The sequence below is a fragment of the Rhinolophus sinicus genome, chromosome 17, assembly GCF_057876585.1.
Source record: "Rhinolophus sinicus isolate RSI-liver-muscle chromosome 17, RSI-T2T, whole genome shotgun sequence".
Lineage (NCBI taxonomy): Eukaryota > Metazoa > Chordata > Mammalia > Chiroptera > Rhinolophidae > Rhinolophus > Rhinolophus sinicus.
This window is the reverse complement of record NC_142517.1, coordinates 193,749,941-193,777,511: the sequence shown is the minus strand read 5'-3', so window position 1 is coordinate 193,777,511 and position 27,571 is coordinate 193,749,941. Positions and strand designations below refer to the sequence as shown.

At 37.1% G+C, this 27,571-nt stretch overlaps 1 protein-coding gene across 2 annotated transcripts in view; it reads right to left on the bottom strand.

Moving 5' to 3' along the window:
* The window catches only part of VWC2L (von Willebrand factor C domain containing 2 like), a 156,996-nt gene that overhangs the window by 26,230 nt on the left and 103,195 nt on the right, over positions 1-27,571 (bottom strand). Inside the window, exon 3 of one of the 2 annotated variants that reach the window (XM_074312786.2) lies at positions 14,081-14,231. The exons of the other annotated variant lie outside the window; for it this stretch is intronic. Coding sequence (XP_074168887.1) covers positions 14,081-14,231 — 151 coding nt within the window. The remainder of the gene's footprint in view (positions 1-14,080; positions 14,232-27,571) is intronic. 2 annotated transcript variants of the gene reach the window in all.

Genomic DNA, 27,571 nt, shown 5'->3' with positions numbered 1-27,571 from the left:
TTCATTTTTCAGAAATCAAAAGTACATCATCTCTGCCAACACACAGTTTTGTTTTTAATGCCCATGCAAATCCTAGAGAATATTGGCATAAATGTTTTTTTTAAAACTCATGTAAACCTTTTAAGCTTGTAAATTGCATGCCTTGTGTTGACAAGCAGTGATGCAACATCCATAACACAAGGAGAGATGGTGAGTCACATGGATGAACAGAACTAGCAAGAGCTCTGAGTAGTATAAGTGATTAATTGTTCTGCTAGTTATGCTACTGGTGAAGAACCCCAGAAAGGAAAACATGCATGAGTCATATGGTTTTTGTAGCTATAGTGACAACCCTAGAATTATGTTGGCATTGCCTCCAAATTGAGAAGACATTTGAAGAAAGCAAAATTTACATTAACTGGTGCAACTCAGTGTGAAATCTAAATCAATGGAAAAAAGTGGAAGAAGAAATAAAAACTCATGCATACAGAACAGGAAAATCTTCATATATTCACCCACAAGTTCTGTTCAGTGCCTACTGTATACTACACACTGTTCTTTTTTTAGGGAAAACAATTGGCTTCCAATGGTTAGTACAAGAGAATGTTCATTCTAAGCTGAAAACTAATGAGGTCTCCGCAAGACTATTTTCCACTGAAACCCAGGCCCTTAGAGAATGTGCTTTCACTTATTTGCTTCCCATGAAGTCTCTAAACATTGAGGTATCTGTGGCAATGAATGCAACCTAGAACACTTTCATGATGAGTTCTGTTACTAGGGAAGAAAGCTAGATAGAATTATGCTGAGTTTTGTTCCATGAAGGTCTTCAGCAAGTGGTGCTCAATTAATCTCTTACTTGCCAGTAACTTTCATGATGAGGCCAATATTTATCATTAAAAATTAATCGTAGCACTTATTTTTAATGAGCACCAGGAACACAGATGTTGATCATCACAGACCACTTGGTGGAAAGTGTTTAAATATCTCCTATGGCTGTAGCCCTAGTAAATTTTATGTGGCCCTAGATTGTATGTGAAACTTTTTCCAATCCACGGCAGGCTGGATCCATTGATACCTATCTGTTTTGTTCTACTCTGGCTTCTAAACATCCTTGCTTTAGTTGTAGGATTGATTCAAAGATTTTAGGAGGGTGTAAACTCAGATTTTGAGGATGTAACCCCAAGAGTCCTATTTGTTTTCCTAGAGTTTTCTCAAGTCCTCTGCTCATTGCTAGATGTATGGTGGCATTCACAGGGGCCTTCAGATCCTGATCAATACCTCCAGTTTTCTGTGTCTCTGTTATGGAATCCGGCATAGAGGGATGTTTATGTTCATGCCCATTTTCAAGCTGAACTTGGGACACCACAAAGGCACTCAGCAGTGTGTAGTAGTGGACCAATAAATCATTGCAGCATTTATTCAACGGTACTACTAACACTAGGTTTGCCTCTGGTGTTAAAATTAGGACATCTTCCTCCTTGGGATTCCCCCTGTGACACTTGGTTTGGGCACAGAGTCACTTGGACATGCCAACAATACCGACAAGGACCCTTCTCACTCAGGCACTTACATGGTTGGTGACATTCAATGTTCTCAGTGTTTGCTAAAAATGATGTTTACAAAAACTGGAACTTCAGGGATAGAAGAATGCATCCCTGATTCAAACATGCAAGCATTATAGTATAAACCATATGACAAGGTTTCTGAAGAATGCATGCATTTTTCTGTTGTTGTTAAAAATCTGATATTTGCAATAATTACTTGGCCTGCCTGCAAACGTTACTCTTCATTTTTATGAAACTAACAATCACTGGCAATGAGAACAACTGCCATAGAAGTGCAATATTACACCTACTGTGGCCATTTTGAGAATAAAACAGAGCTTTTGCATGCTCCCCGCTAGAGCATTATTGAGAAAGGAAGAAAAACATTAGAATTCAGGAGCATCTAGGAGAAGCTAAAACAGATAGCAAACAAGATCTAGGGAGCATTTGGCTGCAAGAAAATTAACACAATGAACATATGGTAATCAAACTGAAGTTTTGTACATCTTGGCAGCTTGTGCCAAATGCCACAGCAATTCTTTCTCACTGTTTAGTAAATGGCTTAACCATAAGAGGAAATGAAAGATTCAATACTACGAGGAAGCAGAAATCATTCAGGCTTAGCTCACTAGACTGTTTTAGGGGCAGTTAATTTTCTAGAGCTATGTTACGGTTGTTACCACCCTTGTTTATACAAATTACTGCCCCCACTCAAACCTAAGCATGCTAATATTCATGGTATGGCCTGGGATTGCAAATCAAATCCAGAAGTTAATGAGCAGGGCTGGAGATGGAGGTGATAGGAAGAGAAATATAAAAATGCCTTCCAGGAGGGGAATAAATTACTTTTGGTGATCATTCCTTCAGTTATTTTTGTTAAATCCAATGTAAAAAAAATTGAATCAGTTGATACTGAATGATTAAATGATTTCATGAATTTTCTTTTATTTTCCCTTAGGGTGTGGGGAGGTAAGGAAAATCAGGCATTTCCTTAAGCAGTGTAGCGAAGCCAGTGGGATATCATGGTTGTGTTTGTGGTTAGATTCATGGAACATGGTCACCAAAGATGTTTATGGAATTCCTTGATTTCCCTAATACCTCACCAAACAGTTTTTTCAAGCTATATTTTCAATTTGATTGAAATCAATAAAAAGCTTTATAAAATTGACACAGAGATAAACTTTTTTCAGGAGAGACATCAATGACTTTCTTAAGTTTCTGCCAGCTCTGAAACATTAGAAACATCATGTTTTTAAAAACATTTTGTTTCACAGAAGATGTTACATATTTGTTTATACCTAGTCTTACTGCCGCAGACACCTTTTGTGTCATGAGCAAAATGATGACATGCTTAAAACACACCCCTTACAATGGTCACATGCTATTGTGATACTTGGTTGAAAATAATTTATGTCATTAATTCAAAAGGCAACTTCCATAGATCATTCTATATTTTCTACAACGGCTTGGCTAGAACAGCTAGTCAGTATGTTGGCAGAGATATTACTTAAGGTGAGCAATTAATAACAACAGCTTTCAAAGTGAGGGTGGTGTACAAGGATATAGTACATGCCAACGCTACTAAGGTAACTGGTAGATTTTTTTTTCTATTTAATCTTTACAAAAAAGCTTTCTACAGATAATTCAACTTTCCAGATTGACTTTGAAGAATCATAAAATAGAAGATAAAAACCAAGTAGTAAAATAGTCAAAGTTCTATAGATAGCATGTCCTCTTTATAGTCGTTACCCTATAATTGCTAGAAGATGGGCTTAGTGATGAATACCTGGGGTCTGGGTGTTTTAGACGCAGCTATCCAAATTAGCAAAAATAAAAGGCTTTGCATATTAAATGATATGGATATGGAAATTCAGGATAATTAGGAAGCAGCATAGCATAATGAATTTGGGAGACTGAGTTCAAATCTCATTTTTGCTACTTACTAGCTACATACTGTTGGCCAAGTTATTTAAATCCTCTATGCTCTACTTTTCTTATCTGCGAATTAGATAATAAAAATACTCACCACATAGGGTTTCTATAGGGCATAGAATAGTGCCCAACCCATAGCACACTATAAGAAATTAATCCATTAACTTTTTGTAATGTCAACAAATTTGAAAAGCTAGTAGTGCTTCCTATTACAGACGAAAAAATTGGAACTCATAGAGGTTAAGAGACTTGCCCAAGGTCAATTCCAAATCCCATGCACCATTCACCATTATTCAATCACCTGTTTCGTTACCAAGTCTTGGCTTGAGACTCTTCATCCCACCATGAGGATGGAGTGTCGTATCAGGGAGTAGCAAGTGCACCAGTCTTGGGCTGGGATGTCCTGGGAAAGACATGCAGGTGTAGGGGAGTTTCCTGGAAGACTGCCAGGCCTAAGGAACTTCCAAGTTACAGAGGGGCTGAACAGAGGTGCTGTGTTGACCAGCCTGGGTCGGTAGCTCTCACTGGCTATCTGCCAATGGCCAATTACTACCTTCTTGAAGGCTTTACAGACCAGATCTTCTCACAGCATTGAGTTCTAGCTAAAAAATGGGTCAGTGACTCTGAGGCTACCCCTCTGTGCCTGTACAGACACGTGACCCAGATTATTCTAAATTCCAGGCTTTGACTGTCAGACCTGGGGTCCTTTCCTTGTCCCCCTTGACAAGCACAAAACAAAGGAGTTGAACCAGAAGCCAGGGGTTCTAGTTTTGTTTCTGTGTCTTTTCAGCTGTATGATCTTTCTAAATCTCAAATCCTCATTTTTAGATGGGGATAGCAATATCACACCTGTATTTGCATCTTCATAGGGGCCATAAGATTACCAAGTCAAATAGTAAGTGAGAAAATACTCCTGTAACTTGCAGAGTAATATGGTATTCTTCTCGTTTCCACAGTCACGCACACGATACTGGCAAATAATCACACTTCCAGGTGCATCATAAAGACTTTAGGTTTTCGCCTTCCCCAGCAGCACAGTGAAAGTGAAGCCTTTTGGCAGATCTGGCCAAAGCCAGAACTCCTTAATGCCCTGTAGGAACCACTTAGCACTTTAGAATCAGCCAAACCAGTTTGGCTTTCAGAGGGCATATAGGACACTATTTAGAATTCCCTTGTTTATTCAATTAAGCTGAGAGAGATTGCCAATCATTTTAATTTTCCTCTCTGTCTTTTATTTGCTTTCTTTGGTCAGCATATTCAGCTAGATGATACCTAATCTGTAAATTCTCGGAGCAAGTTTGTGTCTCTGGAAAGTTCTGTGGATAAGACAAATAATTTTTGTTGACTATGATATTTGATAATGATCTTCAAAACAATAACCTGGTTTCTGATAGGTGAAGGGAAGGACCTGATGATATCAGTTAGGTTAGGTTGATTAACTTTTTAAATTGTGGAATAGAATTAGCTTTTCCTTATAATTTCTATTGAACTGAATCACATCCATGTGAAATTACTGTTGTTATATGTAAGTTTTAAATAGTTAAATATCTTTCAAGGTAAACACTCTCGAGAACTGAGAGGCCTTAACAATGAATTAAAATTTGGCTCGGTTGAAAGTTATGTTTGAATACATCTGAACGAAATCATTCCTATTCAACCTTTGTTAAAAATTCTGGAGACAGGGCAGGAGTGTGTTTGTATGGGCGGAGTCTTTCTGTATTCTAAGTTGGAAATCAACTTTTCATATTAACCTAATACTAACAGTTATTAACTAGATTGCTGTTGCTACTGAATGACTGTCAGAAAGACTGATGCCAACCGAGTACTACATTCTTACAAATCATTTGATGAGCACGGCTTAGATTTTTCAATGAGAACTGTTAGAAACTTGCAAAGAAAAGGAATCAGTGTGATACAATGACAACCTAACACAGGCTGGGTGTGCAATAAATGCTTGCTGAGTGAATGAACCTCAAGGTGGCACATCATTTCTAAATTGTGCACACATTTCAGTAATGGAAAGGTTTATATAAATACGTCTTGGATGAAAGTGTATGAAAATTGTACAGCCATTAGCTGTAATCACCCCTGGGATACATCCATTCCTGGAATAGAAAAGGCAGAAAGAGTATGAAGGTTGAAAGATTGGAAAGGGCACAGGAGAGACACACTGGGTGGATAATAAGATGCAGGCAGCTTGTTTTGATAGGTACCCGAGCTGAATTTTGCTTGCCTAGGGCACCCCTGTCACTGCATGGTGGACACTTGCTAAAATAAAGACTCAGTCAGCCCCGACACCTCTACCACCAGCCATCTGCATCTTGGATTAACTGCACATTTCTGAACGACGTCAGGGTCACTTGGAGCCAGGAAGCAGCAGGAGAAGGTTTCAGTCACTTCAACTTTGTTCCACCTCTGTGTTCGGACAGATCATCAAAGTCTTGTCAGCAGCAGTGATTGCTCACTGATGCAGCAAGCATGGAAGATGCAAGGGCAGTTGGCAATGCTGGTCCCCAGGCAGGCATAACAGCTACTGGTACCAGGCATCTGAGAGGGACTGCGATTCTGGTTGGTTTGGGAAGTGTTTGTATTATTTTTCAGGCTTCTTGGGAGCTGGGTGGGTTATGTATAAATGATCGGATGCAAATCATCCCCAGTGGTCATAGCTTGTTGTCCCCAAATTTTACCGCACTGCTCACAAGAACAAACTGAAGGGACTCTTAATAATCCACTGGTGAGAGTCACCTAAAATGAGGGGAAGCCATTCACGCCAGGGAGACTGTCATCGGTATTACATTTACCCAGGGAGCCAACCCTCTCCCATAATGAATGACCTGAGCAAAATAAAATAACTACGCCACTCTTCAGCAGCTGAATTTTTTTTTTTTCTGGTTGCTGTTTATTATTATACTGAATTAGATTCAACACTTTTGCCTCAGGAAGAAAAAAAAAAAGAACAAACAGTGCTTACTCTTCTCCAGCACTCTAATGCTATTCTAAAGTTCACCTAGACTATATCAGATTCAACCACATATTAAAATCTCCACACTATGAGTGCAAATGCATTAACTGCTTACCACCAAAAATGAATGAATGAATGAATGAATGAATGAATGAATAAATAAATAAATGCTGTTCTTGTGTATTTGCCTGGTGTCGGGCACAGAGGTGAGCACGGTACATGTGAATTGTCCCCATTTTAAGGATGGGGAAACCGAGGTTTGAGTGACTTGCCCAAGGCCCTATCTAGTACGTGATAGAGCAAGGATGCAAAATGAAGACTACCTGGCCCCAAAGCTCAAGTTCTTTCGCACTGTGTATACTGCCATTTTTATCCATGCATTACCCAGAAAACTCTTCCCAAGCTCATCTTTCATTATAAGTTGCAAGTTTATTCAAACATTCCTTTGACAAATGTTGTTTGAATTCCTAGTCTGTGCCGGGAGCATGCAAAATCAATGAATCAAGACTACATGGAGCAATCAGGCAGCTATAATGGAGATGGAATAAGGAGCTCACAGATTAACAGAAGGACATACGCCTGGGTGGTTCAACCTGATATGGAAATAGCTAAACGTCACTTAGAGAACAAGGAGGAATCAAAGAAGAAATAGGTTTGTTTTTTCGTTTTCCTTTTTGTTTCCTTTTTGTACCAAGACAGGAAACATAATGAGGGAATTAAAAGGGATGGAGAATAAACTACATAAAGAGCCAAATGACCTTGACAGGTGATAGGAGAATAGAGAACATGCTGCTTTCCAACCCAGCCCAGGTATTATCTTACATAGCATCTCACCACTCTCAGCCAAGTATTTATGGACTGTATTAAAAAAAAAAAAATCCTGAATTTTACTAGCTGAAGCATCAATCTTTTGTGATTTATCCCTCCCAAATATTATCATCTAACTAGTGTGTTCCAAGAAAAAAAAAAGTGCCACCTGCGATGGGAGAGGAAAAGCTGAATTTAGAGATACTGGGGCGTAAAATAAAATGAAATCCATGGGCGGAGGGAGCTTTATTGGCTCCTTTTCCAGTGTCATCTAAAGAAAGGCTTGGGTCCCACTCTAGTCACTGTTTGGCGAAGGAGACCACATTTTGACACTGTTAAGGGCATGTGTTACAGCATCATGAAATTCATCCCAAGTCTCTTTCCTCTTGCTTTTCAATCTATTATTTACAGACGTGAGGCATTTTAGAAGAAAAGCTGCGTGCGATTCATCACACATTTCTTAGGAAGCAAATTAATTTCCCTGGGATTCGTCTAACTCAGATGAGGTGTGCATTTTTCTCATGTAAATCTTAGTGAGAATTTAATGTTCATTAGCGTTGAAAAACAAACCCTGGAAATAAATGTCTCCCATCCAGATACAGATGTTGATTATGTACGAGAAATATACCAACTTTCCAACATATGTCTACCATCTACAAGGAGAACTATCTTCTGGGAAAAGATAGTGTTTTCTCTTTAAACAGCATTGCACTGTGATTTCCAGTGGGGACCCTGGAGTCACGGTGCTTGGGTCTGGATCTTGGTCCTAAATTTGCTATCTGTGGGACCTTGCCTGAGTTATCTCACTTCTTAGAGTTTCAATGTTCTCAATTGTAAAATGGGGTGTTCTGCTCATAGGTTATGGTGAAGATTCAAGAGATAATGCACATAAAGATTCTAGTAAATGCCCAGTGAAAGTTAAATATTGTTTTTGTTGGTATAATATTATTATCTTCTTTCTGACATTTTTTTTCAACGAAGTTCTCCAATACAAAGGGTTTATATGATATCCTTAGCAAATCTAGATATAATTCAATAAACAAACATTCAGTAACCATTAGGTTATCCACTATTTCACATGGGCCTCTCACCAAACACATATCAACACTTACAGGTATACTCAGTTCCAGCTAGGATTTCTTGAAAAGAATGAATCAAAAGTGGTAGTTTCTAAATTTTATACTTCATCCCTTTAGCTAATTTATCTGATATTTTTAAGTTTCCTGTGAATTTTACCAATGCAAAACACACACAAACAACACTCATGCATCATTTAAAGTATACCCAAGATCAAAATTAATCTTTTCACTTTTAAAAACCATTTTAGAGGTGAAATCTAAACTGTTTTAATTAACTTGTGTAATAACATTATTTTTTCCAATATCCGTGATGATTAAAAGTTGTAATTTATTTTAACAGAAGATAAACAGTCTGTTTCACAAAAGGTAGTATCTTGCTAAAATATTAGCTGTAAAAAGTTTACGCAATCTAATCACAAGTTGCCTATCAAAAAGCAGCAGTACATTGAGGAAATACAGAATACAAAGCAAAACTCTCCACTTACATTAGCTGCTAAGCAAGGTCAGGATAACTTCATTATTCACTAACAAAGTTTGTTGATAAATATGGAAATTTTAAGTTCTCAGTTTAATGATTCAGAATAATCAGTAGTTAGATAGTAGTGGAACTAAAAGATCTTTCATTCGCATTGATCTTTTCACCTAATTAGTACAAGACACACACACAGATTTCAGCTAGCATGACAACTTCACTAACAGTGAACTAATAACTGCACTTAGTTTGCATTTGCATTTTGATTGTGGCAAATTTTGGAAACTGGAATGAAATTTTTGTTAGGGGCTATCAAAATAAGTTTATAAACTTTTCAGTGATTGAATTGAACTCACCAAGGGAATAAATAGTTTCTCTTGATGCCAAGGGGGTTATGCTTTGTTGCTCCTCTGAGTTGATTTACATTTCCTTTGCAATGTTATCGAGTGTTTGTTATCATTCTTAGTCAAGCACAGTAGTCCCCAAACAAATCAGTCACAGTGTGGTATCCGAGGAGAGCACCGTCACACTGCCTTTGAAAAAGTTTAATTGATTGTACAGTTGCTTAATTTTATGAGGAGGCATTGTAGCAAGCATCGCTTGATATGAAGCCAGCTGTCCATTCATGCAAGGAAGATGTATAGATGCAATTTAAAAGTGCTCAGTTTAAAAATTATGAGGGTTTTTCCCCAATGGAAATTTTAATGTGAGTTGTACAAGTGGGCTAGACAGCTAATTCCTCTCTCAGATAACTGAGGAATTTGATAGATGTAACCCTGCATATACACACTTACCCACTTCTAGCTCTTAAGTAACTTAAAGTTGACAAAGCAGAATATCAAACTTAAGGGAGCAGGAAGTAAAATGTTTTATAAATGCACTTGGGAGAAGGTAGAGAAAACATTCCATTAGGACACCTTTCTTTAAGTAACTATACTATTACACTCAATTATATATTATATTAAATTATACTGACAATGAACTCTAAGGATCCTTTTGCGTTTTCATTTGGAGTATGTCCTCACCTGCAGCACAGGAAGCCACAGAGTTACTTGCTTGATCCATGTTTGTGGAATTGAGTGAGTCAGAGAAATTTGTAACATGCTGGTATTTATTTAACTTGCCTAAAATAGGCTGAGCATCTCACTGTCTCTCTACTCATGCATGAAGCTAACTGTACTCACCTGCAGAGTATAGTAGGCTATCTATGGGTATGTCTTATCAAGTGATAGTTTCTAGAGTGATAACAGCTCGCAAGCATGCGGGCAAATTAATAGTTCAGGAAGAGCCATTAAGCAGTTGTCAATGACTAGTGTTCAGACTGTTTCTTAGTCTCTTATTTTGTCTGCCACAGCCATGCAGACATTGGGATATATGCTTGACACTTTGTCACATCTTCTCACAATCCAGTTCCAAGCAAAACCATCCCACCTGCTACAGCACTCTCATGAAAAATAGCAATAAGAATAGGAGACTGGAGGAGAAAACTGCTTGGGGTTGGGGGATGAAACATACATGATGACATATATATTTACTCAGTGTCCAGTTTAAATTCTTATCCATAGCAAGTCCACCAAAAACAGTGCACCACCGACCGATTTGCAATCTGCTTGTCCCTGGTTGCTTTGTTTGGTTTTATGCATTGAGTTAACAGGTTCAATAAGAAATCCATGCAGACTCTTTTGGGAGGAAGTATAAACAAATAAAAAAAAGGCATGGCTCTATTTGTTTATTTATTTCATTATTTTTTATTGTTTTGACTATAATGATAAACATGATGAAGGATGCTAGGGATCCAAAGACATTAAGACTCAGGTCCTGCCTTCCAAAACTTACAGATTATTGAGGAAGGGGCGAGCAGACAAATGAGCTAAGATAGTGCAGGTTTTATCTAAGAGGGCCACCCAACCCAGGTTATGGGAGGGAGTGATGCATGAGGACTTGTAAGTCTTTTTGAAAGAATGATTCCTGAGCTAATTAAAAGGATGAATAGAAGTTAACGTGATGAAGTGTGTGTGTGTGTGTATGTGTGTGTGTGTGTGTGTGTAAGATATGATTTTGTGGGGAGGGGAGAGAGGGACATTATCATATAGAGAGGACAAGAGGGAGAAAGAAATGTGTGTTACAGATTTATTTGGGGACAGTAGTGGTTACTGTTGAGAAGAGTGCTATGGCATGAGCTTTCAGAGTAAGCTGAGGCCCCGATCATCAAGCTTTCAGTCAGTCATATTGTGAATCTAGACTTTATGCTGAAGGCATTTGGGGATATTTTAAGCCTGGAGTGAAGAGAGCAGATGTGTATTTTTAGAAAACTCTCTAGAGGCAGTGAGGGTAAGTCATAAAAACAATGTTAATAATTTTTGTTCTAGAAGGAAAGGTAAAGGAAGCTATCTATTATCTTTCTACCTACCTATCATCTATCTGTCTACCTGTCATCTTTCTTTCTTTCTTTTCTTTCTTTTTCTTTCTTTCTTTCTTTCTTTCTTTCTTTCTTTCTTTCTTTCTTTCTTTCTTTCTTTCTATAATCTATCATTTTTTCCTACAAAAGAGAGAAAGGGTAAATCCTAATTTCTATTTTTTTTAACCACAAATGTTAAGTTTTTAGCGTAACTGGATGTCACTAAAGCATCAAACTTTCCATAGTGGATTAAATAGATACTGGCCAGGGGAGGGAGTCTCTCTGCTGGCTGAAAAGTACACAAACACTAGCAACTAGCCAAGGCCATGAACTTGACTCCTCACGGTGAATATGGGGGCTACAGAAGAGACTGCTCATCTAAGGACTGAGTTCAAGTCCATCTAAGCTTTTTTTTCTCATCCTAGAAGCTGACCTTGAATTGAAACTGCACTACAATTTATTTACGTACACATTTATCGAGTACTGCTACCATGTTTCCCTGAAAATAAGATCTAGCCAGACCATCAGCTCTAATGTGTCTTTTGGAGCAAAAATTAATATAAGACCCAGTCTTATTTTAATATGATATAAGACCAGGTATAATATAATATAATATAATATAATATAATATAATATAATATAATATAATATAATACAATATAATATAATAATATAATATATAATACTGGGTCTTACATTAATTTTTGCTCCAGAAGATGCATTAGAGCTGATGGTCTGGCTAGGTTTTATTTTCAGGGAAACTTGGTATGTGCCAGGAAGAACTTCTGGCAGATACTCAATAAATGTGTTTCATATTTATCATGGGAAAGAAAGAAAAAAACAGAATTCTTTTATTCAGTAATTTAACAAATATTTACTGAGCTTTACTATGTGCCATGCCACATGGTAGCATTGGGACTCCAAGGTGAACAAAAGTATGTCCTCAGAGGACTTACAATATAGTATAATAATAGATAGATGAGAATAAAGTTAGCAGAAACACATCTCTCCCCATGTACCAATAAAGGATATTGGGCAATATTTATTTATTTGTTTATTTATCTATCTATTTATTTATTTATGTTTTTTGTAGTTAAAAATTTTTAAATTTTTATTTTATTAAATTTCTGAGGGTAACATTCGTTAATTAAATTATATACATTTCAAATGGACAATTCTATAATACATCATCTGCATATTGCATTGTGTGTTCACTACCCAAAGTCTAATCTCCTTCTGTCACCGTATATTTGACCCCTTTTCTACACCCCCCTACTTCCCCTTTTCCTCTGGTAACCACTATACTGTTGTCTGTGCCTGAGTTTTTGTTTGTCTTGTTCATCTGTTGCTTTCAATTTTATATCCTACATGTGAGTGAAATCATGTAGGATATAAAAAAAAATTGAGCTCAATACTGTGTAGCTGCGTCCAGCCTGAGTCCGGCTCTTAGCCCAGTCCCTAGTGTTTGAAATTGGGATAACTTACACAATTATCAGAATCACCCTTCTGTTTATATTTCTAAAACAAAAGCTCGTGGTTTATAAGTAATCATAGTGTCACTTGGATTTATAGTCTTTAAAGTGTTTGCTAAGTCTGTCTGCATGTAATAAATCTGGTGGTTCTCATCAGGAAGCCAAACTCAGCTCACATTTCAGTAGGCCAATGTAGATACAGGGGATTTACCATCTAGTATGAGAATCTTGGACCAGGGGAGTAGAGAGGGACATGGGCAGTGTCACACACACAAAAAGGTATCTTCAGTATATTTACTACTGTCATAAATCAAATGACAGAGTGTAAAGAACAATAAAGAATTTGGCTGGTGATAAGTAAAAGACAGTTTGAAAAAACACTGTAGAAGTAGTTTTAAAATATGTATATTTATAGCACAATCCCAAGTCAAGGATGTTGCTTTGTTTGTATTTGATTTAAAGCAAACTTCATTATTTAGCTCAAGGAGTATGTTTCCAGCTCGAAGGAAACAAAACTCATAAAATCATTTTTGAAATACTGTCTATCTTGATTTAATAGAACTTTCCTTTCTTTATGATTCTATTCTGTCTTTCTTTTTTTATGCAGTATTTTCATTAGTTGTAAAAGAAACTAAACTGGTCAGGCAGTCCAAAGGCCTTCTTTAAAACAAGAAGGGATTATGTGGAATTTCTTCCTGTTCCACGAATAAGGCACTAGTTATAAGTTACTGATTGAAAGAGGGGGGCATTTGCATTAGTTCTATCACTCGATGTTTATTAATTGGCTTTGACTCAGAATTACAGAGCTTAAGAGCTGGAGTTGATACTAGAGATGATCTCATGTAACCTTGTTAACAATGAGAAAAGTCAGACCCTGAGAGCAGGAGAACTGGAACCTATATCTCCTAGATGGACATTTCTAATTTATTTGAGTCAATTTTTCTTTAGGAAGATTTGTCTAGGGATATCTGGGGTCTTGCAGGATTTCTTCATTGCACAGCTCCAGGTGACACCGTTCACATTGAGATCTGAGTAAATGGTGCCCGTTAGAATTGTGCAGCAACTGTACCCCCACCATTGCTTTCTCAGTGCTGGTAATGCGTTCTCCTCTCTTCAAGTACAAGGTGCTTGAAAACGGTCCCTACGACTCCATCCATATTACAGTTTCAGTTCTTAAATATTTTTGTCAAAGAATGCAGAGATAATAGACAACGACCTGGAAACACAATGGATACAATAATTTTTCTGAATTTTGATTTTTAATTGCAGCATGTGCAATTAAATTGCATAGCGCCCAGGAGACTGATGGCCTGAGCAGTATGCATTGCAGCACAATTGGCGTGAGGGTGCAACACGGCTTTTCAATAGCGTGAGCGGTGTGTTGGCTCTATCGTACCATCTTGGCTGCAGTGTTATCAGTACCTCGGACACTTACCACACATCTCAGAGATACACGGTGTGAATCGGAGGGACCAGTTTGGCCCTACGTATGTCCCCTCTGTGAAACTTTTCTGGGGCCTGGCCCTTGATTCCAGCCACCAATATCTGCAACTGAAGGGAATCAAAGCAGCGCTAGGGTTCTGAAGCTATGACCAAGAAAGAAAAAGAGAGAATTGAAAGCGTTCCATCCATTTTATTGGCAGTGAGTCAAGGAAAACAGTTTAGAAATATTGGTTAGAGAAGGGGCTTAGGAAGTCACAGTTACTTGGAAGGTTTATGGCTAAACTCTGCCTGCCGTTATCCATAGATAAGCACAACAATTTAATTTATAGAAGCCACACACAAATCACTCAGGGCAAAGGCCTAGGCATTCCCTAAAACCTTCTGCTCTTCACTTGGCTGGCTAAAACCAGGAAAACGCTTGTGACTATTACTAGTCACATCCCTTAAGTCAGAGAATTGCTTGTGGTTTTACTCTTTGGCTGAATTGGCATTTATGTGGCTAGAATTGACAAGCATGAATTTGAGGGATGGATCCTGTCTGATGTTTGTTTTTTCAGTTATACTTATTAAATACCTTGGCTTTTTCCACCCCCTCCTTAGACCTGCAAGGGAGCACATCACTTTAAATTGTTTTAAGGGTGAATGTTGAGACCGACAGATCCAAAGTTGGAAGTTACACAGAGCAAGCCGGCAGTGGTGCTCAAGGATAGAGACCTGGGAAGACTATCTCTAAGTCTTAGTGTTTGATACTAGCAACCTCATGTAGACAGCAGACTCACTACAGCTGCAGGCTTATTCAGTTATTCTGATTTTGTCTTTAAATATTTCTAGAGCATCTTATATAAAGCTAAAGTGCTTTAATACACCTATACATGTGTGCGTGCGCATGTGTGTACATGTGTGTAATTGCTGTTCAAAATAATTCCATGAGGAAGATTTTGTACATTACTGTGTTTGTGGGTTGCAAAAGAAACTGGAGCATGGCAGGTTTAAATGGTTTGTCAGGTAATTATGAGCATAGCTGTGAATCAGATACATCGATAAGGGCAGAAGTTGATTCTACTCACTTGTAGAGGTTGTAGGGTTTCCTGGGTTTCACGCTATAAAAGGAACCATGTCTTTGGAAGTTGTTATATGTATGAGGAAATATTTGGGTTGATGGGGGGAGAGGAGACGCTCGTGAAAATGCATGTAGAACTCAGCCTACCAGGGGTCCACCCCCTAGCACAAGGTCACTGTCTCTGGCATCTGTATCCCCAGCCCAGCCTCATGTGTTAATGGGGTTCCCTCTGGCTTTTCCTCTCCAGTCGCAGATGACAAAGACTCAGGTGGGAGAGTTTTAAGTTTGTGCACTGCTATGTGAAATGAGCTTTGCCCCTTGCTCCCCACCCCATCTTCCATTCCCACTTAGTTGAAACTACCAAATAAATAAAGTTGCCATTGTCAGATTTTTATGTTCATAAATAGGTGGCTTCAAAACAAAATATACAACAATAACACACATACAAAATCTTGATAGTTTTGTAAAAGCCCGCAAAATTACAATGGAGGTAAAAATGAAGTCATATTAGTCTTTACCTTTATCTCCTAATTTTGGTACCAACAGAGTGGAAATGAATTTAAAAGACATTTCAACACAATAATACAAATTATATTAAACGTTGAAAGAGAAGGTGGGAGTTTGGTTTTTCATGTCAGTGAAAAGGCTACTTAAGGAGCTTATGTGCTATCTGTTTCTTAGTGTGGCTCCAGTTAAATGAGTTATTAACTTTTTTCATAGTACATTTATCAAAAACAAGAGCACATTCTTACCTCAGTAATATCCATGTGAGCAAAGCAAGAAATCAGGTTTTATTACCAGTTTTTATATCTAGAATCTGAAGTAATTATGATAATACTCTTACTATTATCACTACCCTTACTGTGACTCCTAGCTCTTTGCTGCTTCCCCACTATGTGCCAGATGCTGTGTAGGCATCTTGTTGTGATCAGAAGTGGGTTCTGTCAACTCAAAGAGGGGATTTTTATTATCTCTGGTCTGTGTTTCCTTTTTCCAAGGCTACCTTTGCATTTTGGGATCTCAAGGTCTATAACCCTGCTTTCTGGAAGTTTCCAGAGACTTCTTTTTATTTCCATAGTATTTCTGAGTATACAGAGAAATAGCAAGTATTATGGGACAGTTCCTTTGGGATGAAAACTGAGACTATGAATTGAAGAAATACAAAATTAGTGTGTGAGTGGAAAATACTATAGCAGTGCAATTGGATATGTTACTATAGCTTTGATTTCTACTCACCCTTTAAAATCTGGTAGCTAATATCACTCTGGGACCCTGAACCCCTGGCATTCAAACCTGTTTCAATTAAAAAGTAAGATGTTGGTAGCTTCCATTGACAGTCACGTTTTTAGGCAGGCTCTCCTCCAGGCAGTCAATCACAGGACAAATGTTTTAGTTGTAATGTCCTATGAGGCACTTGTAGCTCTGACTCTGCCTTAATGTGAAGCCAGCCACTTCTGCAAAGAGCCCACTTAACAAATGGCTTTGCTTGACATCTATATAGCCGCTGAAAAGTTCACCCTCCCTGAAAAACAGAACACTTTACTCTCAGGAAGTTGATTTCCTGCAGAATAGACCTAATATCCCAATACAGAGAAAATGCAAAATTGCTTCTTTTATTTTCACATTTTTCCACTGTGCCAGAACGAATTACCTATTCCTGTATACATTTGGAAGAAGGAATGGCATACGAAGGAAAAAACAACTTGATCTAAAAGGCATTTGTTACTTCCAAGTAATAATTATTTGGCAGTGTTTCTTCACATCCTCAGCAGAAAAATTTGTCCTAACTCTGTCCATACGCAATCAGAATGTGTTTACACATGGAAAGTCCTATGGCTATATGCTGGTTAGATAGGGACTGCTAGCTACCCTGCTTCTTCTCCTCCATTGCTTGCGTTTTTCATGCTTTGTGTGATCTTAACACAATTCAACATTTTTGGAGGTGCTGGTTGGAATGTCCCTTGGGAGTAACCACTTTCCTTTTCAATCTTATTGAGTTGATGGAAAAGTAGCAAGATCATTGCCCAAACATAGTAAAATTCATGTAAGAATGAAAATGGAAATATCGTAGATTTGGGAAGTATTAAAATTACTGAGTGGGTGGCAATATTAAATCACCTCTACTGTAGGTGTTTCTGTATTTTTCATTTCCACTTACTTGTCCTAACATGATTACTATACCACTAACTAAAACACCAAGTTAATATGGCAGTTTAAGCAATAGTTTAGAGATTTCAAGGTCTCCATTTTATATGGTTGTCATGTTAATATTGTTTTAGTAATGAGTTTTACTCATGGGTGTGCATAAATTTTATATATATCTACCTCATTACGTTGCTATGGGATGGGAACAGATATAACCAGGTACTCGTGAGGTCAGTTTATTTTCAGAACTTGCATGCATTGTGTATAACTTGCTGAAATTGGTTTTGATTACTAACCTCTTTGTTTATCTTCTCACTACTTGAAAGCTCCATCTCCTGATTTCCCAAGTAGTTCATGTCTTTCATCCCACAGGTAGTTGTGAGTCCTTGAGTCAGGAGTAGGTGGCCAGGTCTGCCTATCTTCCCAGCTTTCTCAGGGCTAAGAATGTGTTTATAATAAAGGACCAGCTGCTATGGCATTGGAGCAGAGAAAAATGTTACCTCATGTGTATTGTAAACAAATGACTAAATGAGGATCAATAGTTCATATTAGAAAATGAAGACTCTGCCATCACTCACAGCTGAGCTCAACCCCCTCTGTTTCTGGCATGAACTATCCTTTCTCAGGGAATAAATGCTGATAGTCTTTGTGACCCACTCACCACCATGCAATGGAAATGGTGGTGCTGTCATAATATCTACATTTTAACTAAGGAAAGGGGAGCTGTGAAGAAGAGAAGGTTTGGCTTGAACCCCATTTGGCATCAATTCATTTTAAAAGTACTTTGCAAAGAAAATGGAGACCTAAGTACAGAGTAATTTTATTTTTTCTCTGCATGGTAAGTTATTCTCTGAACTACTATAATTCTCATGACATTGACATGGTTATTGCTGGTTCGGCTGCTGCTGCTGTGAGAGCTGAAGAACTACCAGTTTGGAGGAAGCTTGTGCTTTTAAACTTAGGATGCTATTGAATCTACTGAATTGAAGGACTTTATGATGCAGGCTTCTGGAACTGCCAGCCCATCACCTGATAGAAGATGAAAGATGAAGCTATCAAACATCTGAGCTTAAGCATGAATCACTTTAACAGATGCGCATACATGATTTGATAATTTTATCGATCTGAGATGTAAATTTTTAAAAAAAAGGAACTGTTTGACTTCCTCAAACGTTATTTTGATACCCCTGTGTAGAATCAAAGCAATAATGAAAATGACTCAGCATTTTCCCAGTTTATAGAAAAGCTTTATAATTTAGATATAAAACTGCAATGAAACAAAACCTGGAACTGGCAATTGTTTTGGTGCAAGTGTTTTTTGCCTCTCAACCATTTCCAAATTGTCTCCATGGTTTAGACTGCCTAAAGATGTAAAACCAATATGCATTCTTGTGTACTTGTAAGAAGAAATGTAAAAATATAAAAAAAATACATTAAATGAAAAAAACAAATTTTGATCATTAAGTTTCCTATTGACTTTTTTAAGTTAAAAAAAAAAAAATCAGAAAACCCAACAAAACCAGGAAATGTGGAAACTGTCACATTGGCTAAGAGTGCCTTGCACTGGAGTCAGGGTACCTGTGTTCAAATTCCCAGCTCCCTGATTTGTTATTTTGGCCAAGTTAATAAACTTCGTTGAAATTGTGTTTCTACATTAATAACATGGAGAAGATGTTAGAATCTGCTTCGTGATATAGCACATTCACTTCCTCTCTAGGAGTCGGAAAGGCTGCCCTTGGGTAGAGTTCACATGATATGTGACAAGAGCCTTAGATCAGGAGTCTGGCTTCAGATCCGATCCTGGTTTTCTCATTACTGTATCTAGTAACGATACAGTACTTGTCATTAGACAAGCTACTGACTCTCCACTAACTAATTTCTTCACCTGAACAATGTTGATAGTGTATTTTGTTTATATTGGGTCAACCCCTAAGAAATTGCTATTTTTTTCCAGCTTTATTGAAATACAAGTGACATATAACATTAAGTTTAAGGAACACAACATGCCGACTTGATACACTTATATGTTGCAAAATGATTAGCACTGTAGCTTTAGCTAACACTGCCATCACCTCACATAATTACCATTTCTTTTTTTGTATTGAGAACATTTAAGATCTACCATTTTAGCAACTTTCAAGAATATGTAACAGCATTGTTGGCTATATCTTCATGCAGTACATTAGATGCCAAAAACTTATTCACCTTACAACTGAAAGTTTGTATCCTTAGACCGACATCTCCTTATTCTCTGCCCACCCCCACCACCACTTCCCCAGCCCCTGGTCACCATCATCTGGTCTTTTTCTGAGTTTGGCATTTTCAGATTCACGTATAAATGATATGCAGCATTTTCCTTCCCTGTCTGACTTATTTCACTTAACACAGTGCCCTCAAGGTCAGTCTATATTGTCATAAATGGCAGAATTTCCTTTTTTCTCATGGCTAAATAATATTCCATTATGTGTTGTCTGTGTGTGTTTGTGTGTGTGTACACACACATGTGTGTGTACATTCATCTGTTGACAGACACTTAGATTGTTTCTCTGTCTTGACTATTTTGAATAATGCTGCAGTGAACATGAGAGTGCAGATATCTCTTAGAGATCCATTTTTCATTTCCTTTGGATATATACCCAGAAGTGGAATTGCTAGATCATATGACAGTTTTATTTTTAGTTTTTGAGGACCCTTCATATTGTTTTCCATAGTGGCTGCACCAGTTTACGTTCCCACCAAGTGTAGACAAGTGTTCCCCTTTTCCCCCATCTTCACCAACACTTCTCACTTGTCTTTTTGATGATAGCCATTATAACAGGTATGAGGTGATATCTCATTATAATTTTGATTTAGACATTGCTATTTTTGTAGGTTAAATAACCACATATTGGCAATTTCACATAGTTTAAGCTAAGCAGGGTTTTTTTTATCTCTACGTATCAAGGGAGAGAGACTCTATCATAGTGATCCTAAATTGAGTTGCAAGAAAATAATCAAGGAGACTAGAAACGATTAGAGGATGGTGGGAGATTTAGGGGGTAAAAGGGGGCCGGTGTTCACTAGGTTCTTTTCTTCTGTTCTCCCCCGCCACCCCTGTGCATTAAATTTCTAGGGTGTTTTATATGCTTTGTTGTTGTTTCTGTGTTTAGACATCGCAAACACAGGTTTTGGCAATGATCTGGTTACCTATGGCAAAGGATTCATTTCTGGGCTCCACCTATTAAGAGGGTTATAGAGAAAGTGGTGTAAATTAGGAAGACTGCTCTTTGGTGAAAATTTGGAACAATGGCATATTAAGAATAGTTGAAGGAATAATGATATCAGTCCAGAAATGAGGAAAGTTAAGGGGATATTACAATTGCCTTCAGAAACCCAAAAAACTGTTGTATATAAGATTAGGTTTATTCCACTAAGACTTGAGATATTTAAAGAAGGCCAGTGGGTATATTTAATGTGAGGCCTGTTTCAGCTCACCTTTTAAGGCTTTCTAAAATTCAGAAGTTTTCAAAGAAGAAAGAGTTACCAAAGAAGTTGTGAATTCCTTATTAATGGAGAATAACCACTTGACAGGAACATCATGGAAGGATTCAAATATTAGATGACTGGCTGTTCTAAGGCTTTTGTGATTTCTTTCAATGATAAAGTCATATGACTTCATGAATTGTTGATCTTTCCAGAGTAAACAGGCACATTCTGTAAAGTATTTTGCTAATGAATTATGAATTATAGTTTCCTCTATGTGTTACTATTATTCCTATACCCAAGGGATTGCTATAAAATTAATGGTAAGAGTTAATGAGCTAATGTTGATTATGGTGGCTGGGACTTACAGGTCAATAACAATAAATAAATAATGGTGACTTCCCCCTTCTTCCGTAAGTAAATATGGAAGACTTCATTTGTGCCATGAAGATAATTAACGAGAACAATTTCGGTGTTAATATTAATTTATTCATTTATATCAAATACATATTGGTACTTTAAGAAAAATAAAACTGGTGGTATGATAGACGTAAGCCAAGAGAGGATGGGTAGGAGGGCTACCTTAGATAGTGCGATCAAGGAGTGCTGTTGAAAGTGATGTCATTTACCACTTCTTATCAGCTGTGATGGTAAGATGGAGTCAGGCCAGGTATGATGTGAGGTATAAACATCTCAGGCAGAGGCAATGGCAAGTGCAAAGGCTCTGAGGCAAGGAGGGTCCTGATTCAAGGAACAGAAAAAAAAAGCTAAGGTGGGGAAGCGGGGTGTGAAATGAGGGGCAGAGGCAGCAGCTGGCCATGTCACGTGGGGCCTTGCAGACTGAGATAAGGATTCTCCTCGAAGCACAGAAGTCATTGGAGAGTGATAAGCAGGGGAGCAAGTTGGCTATTGTGTGGTAAGTGGGTTTTGGTGAAGAAAGAAAGCGAAGGGAAAAGGAAAACTAGTAGAAAGGAAATAGAGAATTTTCACAGGCTTTTCTAATTGGGTTTATGATGATAAGTCAGGTCAAGATAGAACAGAGCTAGTTTTGAGTCATCTGTCAGTCTTACACTTTTTGTGCATCAATAATGATGACTTTTTTTTTCTTTTTACAGTTGCTTCATTTTTGCCATTAAATGCCTCAGGCCCCAACTGTGTCGTCTATTTTATCCTACCCTAAAGAAACTAAATAATACTAAAGAAGTATATTATGAAGATGGGGAGATGTTAGCAGGAGGGTTAATCTGTCTTCACTTCATTCTTTATCTGAGTTTCTAAGTGTCGATGTAGCTCTATATATCTGTATAAAACAAGTCCAACTCTCTGGATGAGAAATGGCTATTTTTCCAAATATTTGACTACCCCCCCCATAATGTTTCAATTCACATTCAAATATTCTGAGACAGGGTAGCCACTGCCTTTTAAAAATATTAATACTATCTGCGGCTAAATAAAATATTCTGAACTAATCAAGTGATATTTAAGGAAGAGAATATATTGATATAATTCCAGAACATAAAAATTATAGCAATATATATTGGGCACTTATATACTGGACATTATTCAAAGTGTTTTACATATATTGACTCATTTAATTCCCAAGTAACATCATGTGGTAGACAGGTTAAGAATCTCAGACAGGGATTTTCCCTGCAGAAAAACAGACTAGATAGGATGTTCTTTTTTTAGCCAGTGTAAAAAGAACTTATGAAGAACTAATGAGCTCATTATTTATTTAAAATTTAAAAAAAATAAAATAAAAGAGAGAATGCCTCCCCTGACTGCCCTGCCTTCATGCTTTCCTAAACCCAAATCACTCAATAAGTGGGTGGACCTATCTTGTACTTGGCATTTCTAAAAGCATAAAGTGAGCCAAAGTGCCCTTGGCTGTAAAGCCGTCAGCAAAGAGATGAAAACAAAATCTTTTTGTGTTCCTCTAACCTTTGTTTGAGCCAAGATTCTGTAATAACTGTCTGCAATATATTTAGTTTGATGGTCAAGTGATCTGATTCTTTTAAATAAGCTGTGAAATGTGGGGTCTTTCCCTTGAAGTGACCAGGGCGTGAGTGAGAAAATAATAACGGGGTAGCGATGCAGGAGCAATGATGCAATACCTGCCTTTCTCTCAGGAGAGGGGCTGGGGTGGGCAGGAACCCTGTGCTGCTTGCTCACCACCATGTTCTTCGTCCCTAATACAGTGCCTGGCACATAGCAATGCTTGCTAAATATTTGTGGAATGAATATAAAGCGGGTTAGAATCAGACTTGAATTAATTTTCATTTTATTGCCCTAAAATGGTCAGGGGGTCCTTCTGGCTTAATCCTTTCATTTTTGTATATGAGAAAACCTGGGCTCCAACTCAGATTAAGGGAGAAACTTTCTCAGAACTTGGCAAGATCTAAGAATTTTACAGAAAGTAGAAACACTTGGGAAAAAGAAATGACCAGAACCAGGCCACGTCATGTTAGAAAATGGAGATATTGTTCTTCCTAGTGTCAAGGTGACACATGTGCTTGAATTTCAGTGTTTAACAACTGAAATAACTCGGAGGGCTAGAACCAGAAAACCGAAGGGTTGATAAAATACATATCAGACAAAAAGGGGCCAAATATAACATGAGTTTTATCGCTGTTAGATGACAAAGTATATATTGTGATCATTTGCTTTTTAAAAAACAGGGCAGAATATGGTATGGTTCTGTGTATTTGAATTTTTTCCTTTTCTTTTTATTCTCTTGTCATTACTAATCAATGATTTCTTTAATTTAAGCTATGGCTATATGAAACATGAATTTTAAAAATTTTCCTGCCCAAATAAGCCTTAAATCATTCTATCCACTATGCTTCGCTTTATAGCTAACACCAGGCAATAACTATTACCAGTAAAAACAGACAACTGGGCAAAACTTGAGTGTGTTTCAGACTTAATAATTTCATATGAATTTCTCTCTGGCATATCAAATCATTTCTCTTTGCATTAAGAAAAAAAAATCTCTTTCCCAATTTATAAAAGGTGGAATTAGGATTTCTAAAATAGTTTTGTTTTCTGATGAGGAAGCTTCACTTCTAAAATGTAGAGTGCAACCAGCAAATTAGAAGCTTCTGAAACTATTGTAAATGTGTTGACATCTTAGGGGAAATGGGGAAAAGCAAAACTTTATCAAATTCCCAGACTTTTATTGGCTCTCGAAAAACAAGAAATGGGTAAGTAATGGCACTTTTCTTAAGAATGTAAATGCCCCAAAGGCTTCTGTGCATTGATTCATGTTGTCACAGAGGTCAAACAATTAGCAGACATCTGGAGTTCAAGTGAAATGAGGCAATGGCGTGAGGCCAGGAGAATAGGTCCTGGATGTTGGCTTTGTAGTCTTAGAAACACAAGTCACTACTAAATGATAGACTCATTACGAAAAGTTGTTTCTCTTCTAACAAGTCAACAGACTGTGTTGACCTGGTTCCTTTCGCCTGATAGTTTACAAACAAACTACGGTTTGTTAATGCTTATTTCTATATTGATACCATGTCTGATGATGTATCTGAGTGTATTACGTATACAGTCAACATGTTCTTTGAATATTAAAAAAGTTAGCTTTTGAACTTTTCACTCACAGACAGTTATTCCTTCTTCTTCATTTTTCTGTGTATTGTGTTTTCCATATAAGTATTTAACATATCAATATTTACTAAAACCCAAAACAGAAATAATAGTGTCAAAAGTAGCTTCTTAATTTTTTAAAATAGCTATCATATCCATCTAAGTACAAACATATTTTTGTAGCTCGTAATGATCATTAAGAAGTATGTTTTTAGCAATTTTCTGAAATATATGTTTAAAAGACATTAATGACTCCTTTGCAGTTATGCTATTTTTTGGGGGGGTAGGTAGTACATTATGTAACATATTTAAAGGCTGTCATAAAAATTGTCTAGATGTTATGTGGGCTTTAATAAAAACAGAAGGAAACTTGTCATTTATAAAAACAAGAGTACATCATATTTACATCATTACTTTGTCTATCTTCTTTAAAATACTACAATTAATACTAATACAAAAAAGTACAACCATCCAATTAAAGCAAGAAGGGCAACAGGTTGCATTCTGACTCTATCCATCTCCCCCATGTAGCCACCTTGCTCCCAGAGGCAGCATTTCTTATGGACGGAGTGATACACTGCAAGTCAAGGTCCAGTTAATAGCAGCCACCCATGTAGTGTGGCGTCAAAGGTGCCAGGGATTGATATTTCAAGTAATGACACTGATGATTCCATACCTTTGGGCAACCCACGGACTCTGTGGGACATCAAAGTATCTCAAGTTCACATCTCCTTGAACTGGAGAATGAGCTTCTTTTCTGAGAAAACTGATCAAATTTTATTGACAACAGTTGTAGTAAGGGATCTTTTTATTGGAATGACTGTAAAAATCATTTTTATTGCTTTTTATGATTAAAAAATACATACTCATTGACAAAAGCAAAAACAAAACCCCAACATATGGGAAATTTCGTAAGAGAAAGAAGAAAAAGCAGAAGCAATGGAACTAGTTAAAGCTTGGCTTTTAAATACTGGCCTGGCCTCTATCTATTTACTTGGCGTAGTCATGTTCTTAAGTAAATGGCATAATAAAACTTCGTAGGGTTTTGAGGATTAACTGAGATACTGCAAGTAAATTATCTAGCATGTTTCCCATGCTAGATATTAATTATTAATATTGACATTAATATTATTATATGAAAATAGCAGTCATCGATTATTCATTTTAACATTTGCATGTATTTCCTTCCATTCAGGTTTTTCTAGGCATACTTCTTCATTGTTGCCATCATATCGCATGTACAGTTTTGTATACTTTGTTTTATTTAACATAATATAGCATCAGAAAGAGAAACTGCTTTTCATAGGTCAAATTGGCAATGGTGATAAACAATAACACTCGAGACTCAAAGTTATGAGGGTCTTCGTACATTATTGGTGAGACTATCAGTCAGTATATCCTGTCTTGAAGGCAGTATAGTAGATACATTTCAAGAGCATTAAAAATCATCTACCTTTTGACCTGGTCATTTAACTTCTATATAGCTAGTCTCAGGAAATAAGCGAATGTATGAACAAGGACTTATGGTCAAGGAAGTTCACTGAAGAGTCATTTGTAACAACAAGAGAATAAAAATTATTACTGTCCATGATAAGAAAACTGCTAAATAAATTATACTACATTCGAAAGATGAAATATTATACAGACTTTAAAGTAAAATTTATGAAGAATAATTTAAAATATGGAAAAGTGTTCCTGATAGGAGCCTACATGGACTGAGCATAATAAATGACACAAAACCCTAGTATTCTAGTTTAGTTTTTAGAAAGCAAGCATGTACAAAGAATGGCCTGGAAAAAAATATATGCCTTAATGTTAGCGATGTTTATCTCTGGCTCTTGGTGTTATATATAAAATTAATTTAAGTGTTTATTTATTTATCTGTATTTCTCAAAATTCCTACTTTGAGCATGGGCTTATGTAACCATGAAAGGTGAATATGTATATATGTATACACTCAAAAACATATCTATTTATATATTTATATGTTTACTTAAGCTCATGCTCAAAGCAGAACATTCAAGAAATACAAATATATATATATACTTATACACACACACACTCACACACACAGACACAAACACATAAAACTGGAATAGACATTATATTCTGATAATTTCTCCAATGCCATTTAATAATCTTAAAATTTCAAAGCTGTGTATTTTTAATAGTTTTAGGGTGTTCTATTTTGTGGATATACTATAATGTCTTTAACTCTTGGTATTGTTTAAAATATGTAGATAATTACAATGTATTTCTATGCCCATAAATATCTTTGTTTAATTTTCTAGACCATTTCCTTTGTTGTGCTAAGGCATCATTGGGTCAGGAAGTGCACCTGAGGGGAGTATGGGTGTGTGCATGCACACAGCTGAATGTGAACCTTCAGGAGCTGGCGGGAGAAAATGAGAACATGGAGTCCCTTCAGATAATGGAGAGAAATTATGTGGCAGCTCTGGGAAGGAAGGGACAGTCTTTTCTTATTGAAGACCAGGGTATTTGGAGGATGACCTAGTGCTTGGGAGCTGATATAACTAGTATATGCAACTGGGGTCCCTTCATGGTTTTTGTTTTGTTCTGTTTTTTCTTTTGTACTGAACATTCTTTGCAGATTTCATTTCCTGGCTAGGCTCTTCTCTATCAAGACACATTTGTGATATAATGGTTTCCAATGTTGGCTGAGAGAGGTGTGCACACAACACCATGTGCCAGCTTCCATCTTTGCAATTTTGCTATTATGTTAAACTGACCTATTTATGTACGTGGTCTGCATACCCTACTCTCTTGCATGCTTCTCAGAGGCAAAGACTATGTCTTCTTACTCACCTTTGTATCTCTAGTACCACAAAAGGTGCTTGGCGCATAGTGGGAACTTCATAAATATTTTGGAGACATTGGTAAGAGGTGGGAATCCCAAATAGAAGGACAGGATCTGACAATGGACAAGTGTAATTCTAGGGACACATGCATCCATACTCGTATGTTTCCTCTCTTCCCTTTGCTGCCTAATCATACTCATATGAATAAATCAGCATGATTTTTATGTTAAGTCTTTTCTGAAGAACAGAAACTTTCACAAGCAATCTGCAATCTTGGTTTTTGCCACAATGCTTATTGTAGCTCGTGGTAGTCAAGTCTTTTTTTCTGAAAGCCTGGATTAATGTGCTGCTAGTGAGGAACATTGGTCTTCCAGAAAGATCCAATATGCTCTTTGCTGAGCAC